The 16,939-nt window shown below is 44.0% G+C and overlaps 1 protein-coding gene across 2 annotated transcripts in view; it reads left to right on the top strand.

Moving 5' to 3' along the window:
- NINJ2 (ninjurin 2) overlaps nt 1-16,939 on the top strand; it is an 87,032-nt gene that overhangs the window by 36,506 nt on the left and 33,587 nt on the right. For both annotated transcript variants that reach the window (XM_028746645.2, XM_028746646.2), the window contains one exon: nt 3,059-3,193. In XM_028746645.2, coding sequence (XP_028602478.1) covers nt 3,161-3,193 — 33 coding nt within the window. In that variant the 5' untranslated portion in view covers nt 3,059-3,160. Of the gene's footprint in view, nt 1-3,058; nt 3,194-16,939 lie in introns of those variants that run through there.

Genomic DNA, 16,939 nt, shown 5'->3' with positions numbered 1-16,939 from the left:
AAGCAGAATGCTCCATCTGTGCAAAATTAACCACCAATACCTGCAATTATCTCATCCCCTTCTGCAACAACTGCCCATTCAAGAGCAAAGGAGCAGCCCTCTATTGCTGCTGAAAGGATCATTGAGGACAGAGGCATTAACAGCCATTAAATGTTCATGGCTTGTAGTTGATCATAATGATCTACATGTGATTTGCATGCTTTCTCGTACACAGAAGTACTATTGATGTAGGGAAAACATCATATTAGAAATGGTTGAAGTTCCATAGTTCTTGTGGTGTGGTGTGTGTCCTCAGTGCCCCAGTTTATTCTCTCCCACTTACATAGTCTCCCTCCCTGCAGTTATCAACCATGCTTTGTTTTGTTATTCCATCAGAGCCTGCGATGATGATGGTTTGTTATATTTATATCCCAACTTTTCCTCCAAGGACCTTGAGATAAAGCTCATCCACACTTTTGTCTCATGATTTCTTCTGCTTCTGCAATAATTTCTAGGCATGGGTTGAAGAGGTTTTTCTTTTGTCCCACTGCTTTCCCCTGGAAAGCCCACTGTTTACTGCTGAATCAGAACAAACATCAATCTGCAGGTGGGGGGAGGGTGTCTTCAGCATAATTTTTAGTACTTTGGGTGGGAATGAGGAACAGGGGCTTTTTTGTGGTGGTGCCAAGGCAATGAAACACTCTGCATAACAAAGGAAACTTGGTTGACTGTACTATTGCTCACCAAAGATCCATATTTTCCAGCAGCCATTGTCCTGTGTGGGTTTTTACTAGAGATTTCTCATTTTTACTGTTTTCCCCAATAGCGTTTGACTTGTTGATTTTAATACATTGGTTTCTTTTGATGTATGATAGCAATATCTTGTTTCTCTATGGCTGTATTTGCATGTCATGGTAAACGATGATTAAAGGCTTATGAAACGGCAGATAATGACCTGCTTGTGGATAACTCCTTGCAGATTATTCCCATTCTCAAGTGGGAGCAACAAACCATGATCCTTGCTTAATGTTCTGTTTGCACTGGGGATCATTATTCGTTTCACCCCCAACAAACCACAATCTGAAGCCAAGCTTTGTTCTTGGCTTATCAAACATGGCCTGTTTTGGCAAAACAAACTATGATCCCCGGTTTGGATGCAATGCTAAATCAAGGATTGTTGCTCCAGCTCGCTGGTGGGAAACTATGAAGCAGGAATTATCCACGTGTTCACAGTAAACCATCGCTTACCGCAAGAAGTCTATATATGTTTGCCACCTGGGATATAAAATATTGTGAGTAAAGTATCAGAAAAGCTGCAGCTCAGTCGAAGGTTCCCAGGTTCAGCTCCTGGTACCTTCAGGTAGGGCCCTGTCTGGAATTATGGAAAACCAATGCAGGTCACTGTAGCTAATACTAAGTAGTGCAAACATGTTGTGGTATGAGGCAGCTTCCTATGATCCTAAATAAGCAATATGCTACGCATGTAGAAGTATTGCCTTTTCACAAGAATGTCCCCATCAAGTAAAAGACAAGTACGGATGGAGGTGTCAACCTGAGAACATGCCTCCACTTCTAAAAAGTGGATGCAATCCCCAGAGATGTTCACCTGGTGCCTACCTTGATGTCATTTCAGCGCCTGACCACAACCATTTCCCCAAGCTTTGGACTATACTATTTTTAGTGGAGGAAGCTAGTGAATTAGTTTTGCTGTGCTTTCAGATAAGGCCTGCTGTTTTATCTGCTGTTGCTGCACTTGACATTTTGCTGGTGTGTTTTATGTTCATTTCACCCTGGAAACACTGTGTGTTGGAAGGTGTGGGGTTGTAAATTCAGGAAATGCAATGACTGAAAAGGACTGAAGTGGCAAAGGACGCTGCATCTCTCCTTGAGAGAACCCATGCTTTCCTTGCAAGTAGTCTTGGTATTTCCAATTAAAATAAGCTCAGGAAGCAAGGCTGGGGGAAAGACATCTGCTTTTGACTCTGAAAAAATCTATACTAGGCTAGGTGGACCAATGGTCTGACTCTGTCGGCTTGTTCAAATGTTGCACTGAACACAGCCGCAAGCTGTCTATACACACGAATGAATGTGTGAAAGGAGGTATACGTGTTGATTTGTACAGCTCAACTAATTTGTACACAGGTACACAGATTGTACACAACTTGAATATAATATGTAAGCATCCCTAGGAACATGGGAAGCTGCCTTATATTGAGTCAGACCATAGGTTCAGTTTAGCTCTGTATCGCCTAATCTGCACTTCCAGGGTTTCAGACAGATCTTTGCAAGACTTATCTGGAGCTGCTGGAGAGTGAACCCAGGACCCTCTGCATGCACCGCAGGTGCTTTTCCAATGAGCAGCAGCTCCAAGCTTCAAACACCGCTGTTGAGCCTCTTGGCCTGCTACTCTTTTCACCACCTGCTCTGGGGCAAAACTAAATCCCTGCTTCCTACTGCAGGTGGTGGAAGAGTGTTTTTTAAAGAGATACTTTAGCAGAGCTGTATTCTTGGCTATGACTTTCAGCTTGGCACCTGGGGACTCTAATTGCAAATTCCCAAACCAAATTTGGGTGTGTTGGAAATAGCCCCAAAGTATAATCATATGGATTGGAAAGGGCTTCATAAGCTACATGTGACTTTTTTTTTCCTTAGTCAACAAGGAGCGTGACAGAGTCTCAGTAACTGTGTCAACAGCCATACGTGATAGAAGCCATCTCCACACAAGGGGTCTGTAACAGCCGGTGGCATTTAGGATGTGTGCCGAAAAGTGGCATGGTCTGTGCCTTGAGCCTCTTGGTACATTGTGTGCACAACGGCATCGCAGCGCAAGTGACCTCACAGGGCTCAGCTGGGCCCAGAAGCTAAGGAGACATGTAGTCATGGCTATGATGACAGGAGGGCCATTCAGCATCTTAAGAGACAATAAAGGATCCGTGTGCCCACTTTTTCCACCACCACCACCACCCCTTCTCCTCTCCTCCTCCCCCTGCCCTCAAAAGCTGAAGCCCAGGCCAGAGTCCCACATCATGCAGATGAATAGCAGGTCTGTTCCAGCAGCTGTGCTTTCCCTCCCACCCAGCAAAGGCACTGGGAGACTCCAGAAAGCTGCAGAGACTTGGTCTCTTGTCCGGGCTGAGAGGATTGAAAAGAAAACCTGGGAAGAAAAAAAGAAAAAAGAGAGATGGGATCGGAAGGAGAAATGATCAACCTTCATGTAAGTCCATTTTGGGCATATCAAGGAGGGGTTGGGGGCTGGTGAGTGAGGCCTAATGCTTGTCAGTCACTTCTTTGTCTCTTTTTTATTTCACCCTCTGCCTTTCTTTGAAGTCTCTTTCTGGATATATCTCCTCTCACCTCCTTCATGCTCTCTGTCACTTTCTGGGCTGTTCACAGGAGCCAGATCCCAACAGGGCCCATCAAAGGACTGATAAGCTTTTCCGATAGGGAGGAGAATCCCAGACAAGGAGAGCTGCTTAGAAAGAGCTTTTCTTGAGAGAGGCAAGCGTGCCTGTTTGACAAGCTGGGGAAGGTTATTCCATCTCTCTCTGTCCTTCCTCACAGAGCCCTTCTGTGCTTGATTAGAAAACGTTCCCAACCCAAGGCATGAGGGGAAAAAGAAATAAACACTGCAACACCGAAGCGAGACAGCCCTGGACCCAAATTCCTACCTGGGGTTCCTAGAGAAACAAAACCTCTTGATCCAGCCCTCTCAGGCTCCTCTTTTTCTGCTCCTCAGAGTTTGTTTGCTGAGGAGAGGCACTTCCTAGAACTCGGGTGTCTCTTGAAAGGGCTGCTTATTGCAGATGGATTGCATTTTATTTTTAAAAAAAACCCTCCAAAGCAAAGGAGAGAGTTGAGTTTTAAGAGTTTTTAAAGTTTAAAGTTGACCACACAGCAAGACTTAACAGATGTTGAGGTATTTTATATCTTGTTTATTTATTTGCCATAGTTATAACCCACTCTTCCTTGTTAATGCAATCCCAGAACGAGAAAGGACACTAAGGCAGCACAAGGAAATAATATTTTGTGTTAATGCAACTTAATGTAAAAAGAGACAGGGATAAATAATCTGACCAAACCCAAAGAGTACTCATTAATGGTTCCTCATCATCCTGGAAAAACGTGGCCAGTTTTTCAGGGCCCGTTGTTCAAAATCTTTGTAAACAACTCGGATGAAGGGATTGAGGGGGTGCACATCAAATTTGCAGATGATTCCAAACTGGGAGGGGTAGCTAAGGCTGCAGAAGACAGAATCAGATTTCAGCATAACTTTAACGAGCTGGGCCCAAGATAACAACGATAGAAATCTAAAGTTCTGCACTTAAGCAGGAAGAACAAGATGCACAAATATAGGATGGGGGACACCTGGCTTACTAGCAGTACATGTGAAAAGGATCTAGTGGTCTTGGTGGACTGCAAGTTGAACATGAGTCAACTATGTGATGCAGCAGCAAAAAAAGCTAATGCTCTTCTAGGCTGCATCAATGGAAGTCTAGTGTCCAGTTCAAGGGAAGTAATAGTACCACTCTATTCTGCCTTGGTTCGACCACACCTGGAATACTGTGTCCAATTCTGGGAACCACAATTTAAGAAGGATGTTGACAAGCTAGAACGTGTTCAGAGGAGGGTAACCAAGATGACAAAGGGTCTGGAAACCAAGCCTTATGAGGAATGGTTGAAGGAGCTAGAGCCAGCAAATCATTGAAGCCCCTATCAGAACATCTAAATCAGAGATTGCCAACATGGTGCCCTCCAGATGTTTTGGACTACAACTCCCATCATCGCTCAGCGTTACCAATTATGAGGGACTATTGGAGTTGTGGGTGGCGCTGTGGGTAAAACCTCAGCGCCTAGGACTTGCTGATCGCATGGTCGGCGGTTCGAATCCCCGCGGCGGGGTGCGCTCCGGTCGTTCGGTCCCAGCGCCTGCCAACCTAGCAGTTCGAAAGCACCCCCGGGTGCAAGTAGATAAATAGGGACCGCTTACCAGCGGGAAGGTAAACGGCATTCCGTGTGCTGCGCTGGCTCGCCAGATGCAGCTTGTCACGCTGGCCACGTGACCCGGAAGTGTCTGCGGACAGCGCTGGCTCCCGGCCTATAGAGTGAGATGAGCGCACAACCCTAGAGTCTGGCAAGACTGGCCCGTACGGGCAGGGGTACCTTTACCTTTACCTTTATTGGAGTTGTAGTCTACATCTGGAGGGAACTGTGTTGGTTACCCCTGATCTACTAAGGCATTTTGTTGGTCACTGTGGGAAATAGGATGCTAGACTAGATAAGCCATTATCTAGTATGGTTTTTATGTTCACCCCTCTTGGCTCCTTCGAAGCCCACCTTTTCTTGTGAAGTCCTTTATTAATTTCCCCGTCCTAGTCTTTCTAGCCATGCATACTGATAACATTGTTTCAGCGACCTCCTATAATTGGCAGTGCATGAAAATATATGACTTGCTAACATGCCAAAAGATGGGAGCTTTCAAAATATTTGTTGTGGATTCCTAAAACTGTTCATATTATAGCATTCGAGTGCCAGAAATGAGGGGAGATGTAGCACCAGGGATGGTGACTCTCAGTTTCAGTTTCTCTCACTTCTGCATTTTCCCAATTCAGTTACCCATATTTTAACATAGTCTGCAATTTTTAAAAAAGTCTTTATGTAAATCCATCAATATTTCAATGCAACTATCTTCTAATATACACATTTTTGTATGTTGTTTTCATTAATATGCACATTTTATTCTTGTGCGTGGAATTTTGTCCACATTACTTGGTTGGGGAATTGCATTGCCAAATTTGGAGAAGTGTGACTTTAAAAGATGGCTGTGTTCACGTATTGTTTCGAAAAGCATGAACTGAATCAAAGGTGGTCAGGAAAACACCTGCACTGTGTGATTTACTATGGCAACTACAGTGGTGCCTTGCAAGACGAAATTAATCCGTTCCGCAAGTCTCTTCGTCTTGCGTTTTTTTCGTCTTGCGAAGCACGGCTATTAGTGGCTTAGCGGCTATTAGCGGCTTAGCGGCTATTAACGGCTTAGCGGCTATTAACAGCTTAGCGGCTTTAAGAAAAAGGAAACAAACTCGCAAGAACTCGCAAGACGTTTCATCTTGCGAAGCAAGCCCATAGGGAAATTCGTCTTGCGGAACGACAAAAAACGGAAAACCCTTTCGTCTAGCGAGTTTTTCGGCTTGCGAGGCATTCGTCTTGCGGGGCACCACTGTACAAATACTTTTAAAATACGCCTTTAAAATAAACTTGGGCAGCAGCCCAGGCATTCTCCTGGTCGGCTCCCACAGAATACCTGTCTCTGAAGAAGGACCCCTCTTTGATTCCTTCTCAGAGACCAGATGCAGAAGAGGTGGCAGAGAAGCAGCTGCTGCCGCCACTGTTGCAATGGCAATAAAGCTGTTTGTTTTTCAAAGTAACAGTGGCAGGGACAGAGAAGAGGGAATAAGGGGCACTGCCACTGCAAAGAGGACAATTGTGAAGACACCTCATCAACTGGATCATTCTGGGAAACCCCTGTAATCTGGTGCTGGACCTGAATAGATCTGAGTTAATTCACTTTGGCTTTAAGCAGATCTGACTGTCTTCTGTTGGACACTACCCCCTGGGTATCACATCCATAAGGCACAAAGGATGGTTCCAAAAATTGGTGCTCAGTAGAAGAGTTTGGATTTGATATTTTGCTTTATCACTACCCGAAAGAGTCTCAAAGTGGCTAACATTCTCCTTTCCCTTCCTCCCCCACAACAAACACTCTGTGAGGTGAGTGAGGCTGAGAGACCTCAGAGAAGTGTGACTAGCCCAAGGTCACCCAGCAGCTGCATGTGGAGGAGCGGAGACGCGAACCCGGTTCCCCAGATTACGAATCTACCGCTCTTAACCACTACACCACACTGGCTCTCTCTTGGGACATGAAAGAGAGCTCAGACCCAGAAACCTGTTGAATACTCTAATGTGAAGGAATATAAGAAGAGCCTGCTGGATCAGACCAATGGCCCCTCTAGTCCAGCATCCTGTTCTCACAGTGGCTAACCAGACGCCTGAGGGAAACCGACAGCAGGATTTGAGCACAAGAGCACTCTCCCCTCCTGTGGTTTACAGCAACTGGTATTTGGAAGCATTGCTGCCTCCAAGGAAGCCTGAATTGGATTTGAGAGAAGCTGTGAGTCAGAAAATGTTGTGAGGAAACAGAGCTGAGAAGTAGAAACTGGAGGAAGGCCCAGGCCAACCCCCAATGTCTCAACCACCTCCTTCAACAACTTAAAAGCCAGCATTTAGAGGCTTGCCACCATTCCCTAAGGGAGAGAACGAAGAAAAGAGCCATTGCTTATTTCCCTGCAAATAAACGCAGAAAAGTGACTCTTTCAGGCAAAGTGTAGCTAGCAATCTTGCCCACGCATGTTTGTCTGTGTAATGCAGAGGTAGAGGCTCTTTTGGGGTGGCCAAGGGCTGCATTACTGAGGTGGAAAGCTATGGGGGGGCTGCATTCCAAGAGTGGGTTGGTCTGGACTAAAAGTGGGTGGGGCTCAGCAAATGCACACACTTAACAAAGGCACACACACACTTAGCACACAGACACACTTGACACACACACTTAATAAAGACTGTTTCCTGTCCTCTATTTCTCCTCCGCCTTCTCACTCTTATTCTCTCACTGAATTGCATCTCTGTGCGCTGAGAAGCTCCTGTCTCTCAGTGCACAGAGAGGAAATGCTGCAAACTGGATCTTACTGGATCACCAACTCCCTGCTTTCTATCACTGGGTGCTGAGAAAGGACTCGGCTTTTCCCAGTATTTGGAAAGAAAAAAGCAGTGAGCTGGCCAGACAGAGAACTTGCATGGGTGTGGCTTAAAAGGAGAGGCCTGGCAAGCTGGATGGAGAAGTCTGGTAGTCCGGATCTGGCCCACAGGCCAGTCAAGCCAGTCATTCCCTCAGCCCTGATGTAATGTGGGAAAAATATAAAGACGGCTTTGTTAAAACAAAAACAAATGAATGAAATGATCTGCCTTTCCGTTTGTTCTGTTTAAAACCAGGAGTGGGGAACACTTGACCCAGAGTTGTAATTAGGGCCAGCATGGGCTCCAGTTTGGCCTGCAAGGCCATTGACTCAAACCACACCCACCTTCCCTATACCTAACATCAAACATGATGGAACTCAGGTTTGATGTCATATGGAACTCAGTAGTGCAGCCAACCCCTGCTGAAAGCAGAGCTTGAAGTAAGCACCTTTCAGCTCTCCCTTTAACCCAACTAAGGACAGAGAAACACCTTTGCTTTTTGCACTTAGCAGGGCACCTGCCAAGGCCCGCACCCCTTCAAGGGGTCCACTGCCAACCCCTAGAGTTTCCTGGCCCTGCTGCCACTTCTCCTTATTGTATGTTCACCAATCCATAGCATAATTTTAATGTGATTTCATTTTTAAGTTATTTGCATGCTGTAAGTTACCTGCGGAAGAGTGAAAGTGCAGAAAGGCTGAATATAAATTGTACTACTAGGTAACGGTAAAAAGGTAAAGGACACCTGGACGGTTAACTCCATCAAAGGGAACTATGGGGTTGCGGCTCTCATCTCGCTTCAGGTCAAGGCATTTGACCACAGACAGCTTTCCGGGTCATATGGCCAGCAGGACTAAACTGCTTCTGGTGCAACGGAACATTGTGACGGAAACCAGAGCGCATGGAAATTCTGTTTACCTTCCCGCCGCAGCGGTACCTATTTATCTACCTGCACTAGTGTGCTTTTGAACTGCTAGGTTGGCAGAAGCTGGGACAGAGCAATGGGTGCTCACCCCATCGCGGGGATTCTGATCGGCAAGCCCCAGAGGCTCAGTGGTGCAGAAAGGCTGAATATAAATTGTTCTACTACTACTACTCTACTACTACTACTACTACTACTACTACAAATAACATTTATTGATCAAGTTTACAATGGATGCCAGTTACCTGACATAAATGCAATCACGCCAAAACCTCTAGCATCTGTCTGAAATTTGAAATGACATTAATTGGAAGCATTTGTTCCTCTCCATGGCCAAAGCAGAAATGAAACCAACCCTGGATGTTTCTTCCTTTTATTGTTCTGTTTTGGTTGTTGTTGTTTTAGCTTGTGTGAATCAAATGGAGTGCTTTTCTTTGTGCATTTATTTATTTATTTAAGTAAGTAAGTAAGTAAGTAATGTGTTCGTAGTCCACTTTCTCTTCTTAAGCCATGATGCCTTTGACAACATTCTCAGTGCTACCCTGCTGTTCATCATTTTGCTTTTATCTTACTGTGTCTCTGATGTGAAAAATGAACTAATCAGTTTCAGGAACTAAGGAAGTGTACATTTATGATTTAAGTACCCTATTTTGACATACTGGAAGTGCCTTCTAGGAAATAACAACTTGTGTAGTAATTGGTGATTGTAGAGTTAAATATTGCTTGGAGCTAAGACTCCACCTGTTAGTTTGATATTGTGGTTGCTTTCATTTTCCTATGTAGTTGTGTGTGAGCCTGTTCATCAATAAGCAGCGTATTTTTCTGGTCACAAAGTGAGTAACGTTGCCTTCTATTGAATAAAAGCTTAGCAACTAGTTTGTAGGAGCAAAACAGCTGAAAGCTGTTTTCACAAACTGTTTAGAAACTATTGTATTATTTGCAAGAATCCAGATGGGTATGATTGTAATTTCTGGCTGGAAATTTGTGCATTCGTTTTTAGTTATCTATCAAAGGACACCCTTTGACTCATCCTTCAATGAGATGATAGATGTTCTGCCTTTGTGCATCGGTCCAACGGAACAAGTGCCATCAAACTTGCTCATCTTTCTTGGACCCCACAGCCCCACATGGTGGTGACTCTTTGCCAGTGTTGTACACATATGAGCCAAGACACTGCATAGAATCAAGCCACGGTAATAGCTTCCTTTGCGTGTCAAGAGATAGCAGGATATGCAGATGATGGACAGGGCTGGCTCTACTATTAGGCAGAGGGAGGTTTCCGCTTCAGACAGATGATTATGAAAAGGCAACAAATGTTTAGTTTTACTGACAGAGAATGGCAAAGAGGCAAATGCAGGATTTATTTCCTTGTGCCAAAATAACTTGATTGGCTTTGGGTACTGTGTGCACCTTGATTAGTGGAGGGGGTGGTTGTCATTTGCTGCTCTGCCTTCAGCATTATGTTGTCTAGAGCTGACCCTGAGCATGGAAGAAGAGGTCCTGCAGCAAGACACTTTGTTAACTTCCACTTAACTCTCTGAAGTACGGTTTCGGCTGAAACTGAGACACCACTACATGTACTCTGTGAATCCACACACTTGTGCACTATTTTGTAATGCAGAAGAGCAGAAATCTTAACTTGTAATTCGCCTTGTAATTAGCTTGTAATTGGCATTATGATTTAAAGTGGGAATGGGGAACATGGAGCCTACCAAATGCTATTGGTTTGGAGCTGTCATCCTCCCTGGCTGCTGGCCAAGCTGGCTGGTACTGATGAGAGTTGGAGTGACATCAGGTGGGGATTCAGGTTCATCACTCTTGTTTCAAAGAAAAGGCAGGCTTGGAACTAGGTTCAGAATTGGTACTAGGCTCAGAATTCAGCATCCTGCAAATTTCTGCATGTTTCTAGTCCCTAAGGCTGTGAAAGTCAGCTTAAAAGTGAGTACAGGTGGTAACTATTTTGCGCATGTCCAGTTAATGCATGACCGCTGATGCACAGATCATTTTAGACCCGGAAGAGGGCAGAGTGGAGTCGTAACAGGGTGGGCTTGTGTGTGCTGTGTTGACACACACAGGGGCCAAGAACAGAACCCCCGCACAAAATAGTTGCCGCCTATATTTGGTTAAGGCTGCTTACTAAGAAGTAAATCCCACAAAATTCAATGGGGCTTACTTCTGAGTAGGCTTTATATAGGATTGCAGTGTCAACCTCAGAGGTCAGGATGGCTTGTGGAATTTTTCAGTAGCTGTGGCCCAGTCTTGATTGTCTTGCATAGTTTTTGCCATGCCTCATGGCTAACCAATAGACTATGTAAAATAATCAAATTGCAGGCAGATTAGCATAATTAGCATAATTTATAGAAGTCATAGAATCCAGTTCTTCTTGCTGCTAAATTTAGATGCAGAATATGCACATAGCCTGTTGTCACATGGCTTTATTCAGAATGTAAAGGGCTGCAGAGATACATAGAAAGAGAGAGTAAAAGATGAAAGCACTGAACAGATACATAAAGGTAAAGGTACCCCTGCCCGTATGGGCCAGTCTTGACAGACTCTAGGGTTGTGCGCTCATCTCACTCTAGAGGCCGGGAGCCAGCGCTGTCCGAAGACACTTCCGGGTCACGTGGCCAGCGTGACGAAGCTGCTCTGGCGAGCCAGCGCAGCACACGGAAACGCCGTTTACCTTCCCGCTAGTAAGCGGTCCCTATTTATCTACTTGCACCCGAGGGTGCTTTTGAACTGCTAGGTTGGCAGGCGCTGGGACCGAGCAATGGGAGCGCACCCCGCCACGGGGATTCGAACCGCCGACCATGCGATCGACAAGTCCTAGTCGCTGAGGTTTTACCCACAGCGCCACCCGCGTCCCTGAACAGATACATACACACACACATATATATATTGTTTCCTTCATGGCACTGACAAGAAAGTGGGTTTGGTTTGGTAACCAAAGAAAGAGACTTCCATTTTTCTGCTTCTGTGACTTTAAAAGTGGTTTCTGAGTGGTTACAAAATCTTTACCTTGAAAGCACATTTGTTGACATGTGCGGAAATGGCCAACTAATGCATGCTTTCTAGTGCAGCAGAGCCCTTTGCTCTCTTTTAGTGGTTTTCCTAGAAATGTGACCATCTGAGGTTGCTGACTGATGAAGCCCTGCCCCTCTGCTGTTAGACTTAAGCAAGGCCTTTTAGGGTCAAAGAGCATGTGGCCTGGGAGGCCCATGATCAGATCTCCTGTTACCTTTTTAAAAGCAATCCCGGGGTGGAAGGATTTGAACTGGGCCTCTAGCACTGGAGAAGTAGGGAAGGGGACTTTGGGACTGCTTATCTAGCAGGAGATTCCAATCAGCCTGAAATTTAAGTGTGTAGTTAGAATGAATAAAAGCACTCTGTGGTCCTAGTGCAAAAAACCCTGGACTTTCTGTTTTTAGGAAAGTGTGACAATGGGAAAGCACTGAAAAGTGTGATTAAGGGAAGACACATAAACACTCAGTTATCAAATTAGGGTGAATGCTCATCACTATTCTAAAGAATCCAGACATCTTCATAATATTCCACTTCTTGCCATGGGTACCACCAGTGCTCCCCCCCTCTCTTCAGGGGGGTACTCAAGGGTACGCAGTACTGGCACCTCTTTTGTTGTTAAAAAGTGTGACACTTACTGTAAGAACTTCATGGTGAGTACCATCACCTATTTTTCTAGAAGAAAAAGCACTGCATACCACTTCCAGAGGCGGTTTTAGGGTAGTGTGACTGGTGTGATTGCACTGGGTGCCGAGCTGCTGGGGTTGCCACAACAATGGTGTAGAAGGCAGCGTGTGAAGTGTGTGTGTGTGTGCTGAATTTTAACATCACTCTGAGTGCCATTGAAATTTGAGAGCCCAAGATCCGCCACTGCTACCTCCAGCGCCAATGCAAGTGCTCTACAGAATGTATATTTGTAGTGAATGTAGGTGCCTATTGGGTCATGCCTGTGTTATCACTAACCACCACCAGAACGTTTCCACCTCCTGTGCCTTGCCTACGATTTTAGAGGTTCAGTGTGTCCTAGGGCAACATTCCAGTGCACAATCCTTGTCTAGCCCTTAAAAAGACTTCCATTTTTATTTTTTAAATTAAATACTATCTTTTTCATCCAACTATGTAAGCATCCCTTTTCCAGAGTTATATCTGCCCTAATTATTTTGTAAAAGAAGTATACTTAACATATAAGCACATATAACTCGGCAGCAAGGGTTGTTCTCCTATCACCTCTGCACTGGAGGATTGAAGGATATTCGGCAAAAGGTTCCGTGCAGTTGAGGGCACTTCAACAGCTAAAGGTCATCTGTATAACCTGTAAGGGGCGAAATAAGTGGAAGGGAACGTATCCAGGTGGTATCTGAAACTTGTCCAAACTCTTTAGCCAGGGCCAGATAATATTGCCAATATAATGGTGATTTAAGATGTGGAGCAAAAGTTATGTCTGTTCCACAACTCACACAGTGCTGTGACTGTACTCTGAGCTAGAAAGTGTTCCACAAATAGCCTAACATTGTGATGCTAGAGAGCTTGGGGCATGAAAATATGCACAGAAGGGATTTTTTTGTAAGTTGCCACTAATTTGATCTTTGTTCTATAATTGAACTGTGATATTTCTCCCCTATCCTCTAAATTGTCCTTTGCTCGTTCATCATAACTACCCTGGGGTGCATTTTTCTGCATATTGGAGAAAGGGAGCCTATAGATAGTCATTCTGCATGGAGGAACTGGAACATATATAGAGAGAGAAATAGAGACGTATCGTGTATGAGCCAAGAGTATAAGTTGAGAGATACTTAATCCAGAGCTTACCTGCGGGTAGAATTAGACACGATAGCAGATGCGGAACTGCCATGGTACCATGTTGTTTCCTGCTCCATAACATCTAGTTTGCCACCATCCAGAATATGCCACCACTGTGCTCTGCACTAGCCCTAGGATGGCCACTTAGCCATTGCCAGATATGAGGAAATGCATCATCAGAAATAGGACACAGATTTGCATAAACGTTGCTTGTGCTAATTTATATAGATGGAAATTTTTAAATAGTCACTGTAATTTACATGGAACAGTGGTTCTCAAACTTTTTTTTCTGGGTCACACTTTCAGGATAAAACTTTGCTCTCGAGTCACTCCACACCAAAACTTTTTATTGATAAGAAATACACTGGAAAACAAAAAGAAACAACTCATAGCAGTGCTTGATTTAGAACATAGAACACAAATGCTTTATTATATGATCATGGGACATCCAGAAAATATAAAACAATGCAGCTACATAAGAACATGACTCATTCCCAACTTACGATTATAAACAAGCCTCTTACACAGGTACCTTAAGTATGGATACAAACTCAGTGAGAGACGTCAGCTTGCTTTTGCCAGGTAATCTCCTTTATATTGGGTCTAATTCGAGACAAACTCTTATCTCCTCATCAACACAAATGAAACGTTTACATGATTCTGAGACTGTCCTTGAATCTTCCCGTCACAACTCCTGCCACACCAGTGTGGCTCCCCAAACCCATTGAGAGCCACTGAAATAGAAACACAATGTACTGTACATCTCACTATGGTGGGGACAGTGACCAGGTGAGCTGTGTGCCTGTCCAGTCTGCTGTACAATGCTCCTGATTCCTTGCTGCCCTCCCTCCCTTATCTTTAAACCAGACTTAGAGCAGACAGCCTTTCAGATAGAGGACTACTTCAGATAAAAGACTGTAAAGTAGCCACTCTACTGCCCTGCCCAGCCTCACCCTCTGTTCGCCAAGGGAGTGAGGCGGTGCCCAGTGCAATGAGAGGCAAATCTGTCAGTTACATTTTCTCTCAGCTTATTTTTCCAATCTTAAATTCAGTTCTCCAAATTTGTGCACCCCTTTGCACGTAAAAACAAATAAGTCCTCGCGATAATTCATCAGCAATTTAGTGTGCATTTCTCTTGATAGACACATTTTTGCATGCAAATTTCCCTAATATAATGCTTTTAAATTTTTTTAAAATTAATATGTACATTCTCATGCAGTTTTCCTTTTTACACACATTTTGGTAGACATTATTTGGTTGGAGAACTGCATTGCAAAATTTGGAGAAGTGTGACTTTCAAAGGATAACTGTGTTTCAGTTCCTGTATTGTTTCAGGAAACATGAATTTGGTAGTTTTAACCAAACCAGAATCTTTCTCCAGGCCCTAACTCTAACATTCTGGTATTTGCCTCTGGTTTAGTTATCTACTGCTGCTGCTTTTTTAAGCAGCCAGTGCTACTCTTTGTTTGTTTGATATTTCCACTCTGAAGCTGATGGTGTCACCATCAACACCTGATTATTACTTACGTTAATCAGGCTGAACTTTCCATCAGTTGAGGCCAATGATGGGAGGGTGTGGGAAACTCTCTTAACTATGCTTCAGAATTGTAAAAGGCTTCAGCTTCGACATTGTTAAGTTAGAGCCAATTGCTTATTAAGCTGTTCCAAGTGCTTGATTAGATAGAATAATGAACTTGGGCAATTTAGTATTTTAAGTCTTTGTTTGGATGCTCTTGGTGGGCTACCAACAGTGAATGCAGACATTTTGATTGAGCTATATTTTGCTAATGGTACTGCTGCTGAGCAATTATCTGTCACTGCTCAACTGCATCATGCAGTCATTGTCAACATACTTCCACATCAGCCAGTCATTGGCTAGGGAAATAAATTGTGAAACACATTGTTGGGAACTTGAATGGCTAGTCTTCTGGTTGTAAATCAACTGTAGCATGCTTTGTGCAAGAAATTGGACATGCTGAAAGGTTTTTTTCTTTAAAAAAAGGTAGGTGTGTGCACAGACATAGAGTAGGAATGCAAGAAACTGCCTTTTACTGCAGCAGACCATCTACAGTGGTACCTCTGGTTACATACTTAATTCATTCCGGAGGTCCATTCTTAACCTGAAACTGTTCTTAACCTGAAGCACCACTTTAGCTAATGGGGCCTGCTGCCGCCACGCCACTGCTGCGCGATTTATGTTCTCATCCTGAAGCAAAGATTTTAACCCAAGGTACTATTTCTGGTTAGCGGAGTCTGTAACCTGAAGCGTATGTAACCCAAGGTACCATGTATCTCAGTATTGTCTACACTGATTGGCAGGAGCTTCCTTGGCCCTACCTAGAGATGCTGGGGATTGAATTTAGGACCTTTTGCTGACAAAGTGGTTGCTCTGTTACTGAGCAAAATAATGAAGTTGCAACAGGGAATGCTGTTGACAACCTTTGTAGAAGGCTGTGGTGCCTAGAGCCATAACCAAAAGATAAAACCATTTAAAACTCAACTAAACTTCTGATACCATGTTGAAAGTTTCATAGAAAGACCCCCTAAGTAAGATTTTGAAGTGCAAAGCCAGGATGGTTATTCAAAAGCCCAACAAAGATTAGAAATAATGCTATAAATTTATTTACCACCACCTGCAGGCATGATGGAAAGTAATGATTTGCTAACATATGCAGCATTTCCCCTTATAGCTGTGAATAAAAAATATAAATAGCTCTGCCCCTCTCATGCATACCAAACTGTATTGTAGAAGCTATAATTTAATGTGAAGTTTGGAATAAGAAATAAGGCTGTTGATGTAATTATTACTCATTGCTGCTCAGCTCTTATGCATTCTTTGGCTTCTCTTTGGTATAGAGTTAATACAGCCATGGACATGATCCAGCAGGAGTGTTAAAATATGCTATCAGGACCGTCCAGGTCAGACCTCAAAATATTGTTGAACTACAGCTCCCATTGCTCCTCATTGTTGACAATGTTGGCTGCAACTGATGGGAGATGAATTCCAACAACATCTGGAGAACCAGATTTCTCACCTCTGTTCTAGGCAAGTGGTACAGCTAAGTAACTTCAGATCATGAATTTATGACCCTCCTTTTTTGATGGTCCTGTTTAATACTTCAGTTGTGAAGCACACAGTTCACATTTATCTTCTCTTCCCCACTGGAGCTTCCAAATCTGTGCTTTGCTGCCCCCAGTGGTGAGGTATTTGAGGCCTGGAAAACTGAAAGCTTTCCAGGGTGATTATGTCCTCTCAGGTTTCAGAACGACTCCACCTCTCCAGGCAGCCCATCAGTTTCCCCTGACCAGGGCAATGAAGACAGTAATTCTGCTTATTGCATAGATAATGCAGTCTCTTTTCTGTATGGTTCTTTGCACAGCTTGAATTTGAGGCTGCTGCTTTTTAATCTGAAATACTTTTTGTATGTCAGAGTC

This window comes from Podarcis muralis, chromosome 10 (genome assembly GCF_964188315.1).
Source record: "Podarcis muralis chromosome 10, rPodMur119.hap1.1, whole genome shotgun sequence".
Lineage (NCBI taxonomy): Eukaryota > Metazoa > Chordata > Lepidosauria > Squamata > Lacertidae > Podarcis > Podarcis muralis.
The sequence above is the reverse complement of the archived record's forward strand: the minus strand, read 5'-3'. Positions and strand labels throughout refer to the sequence as shown.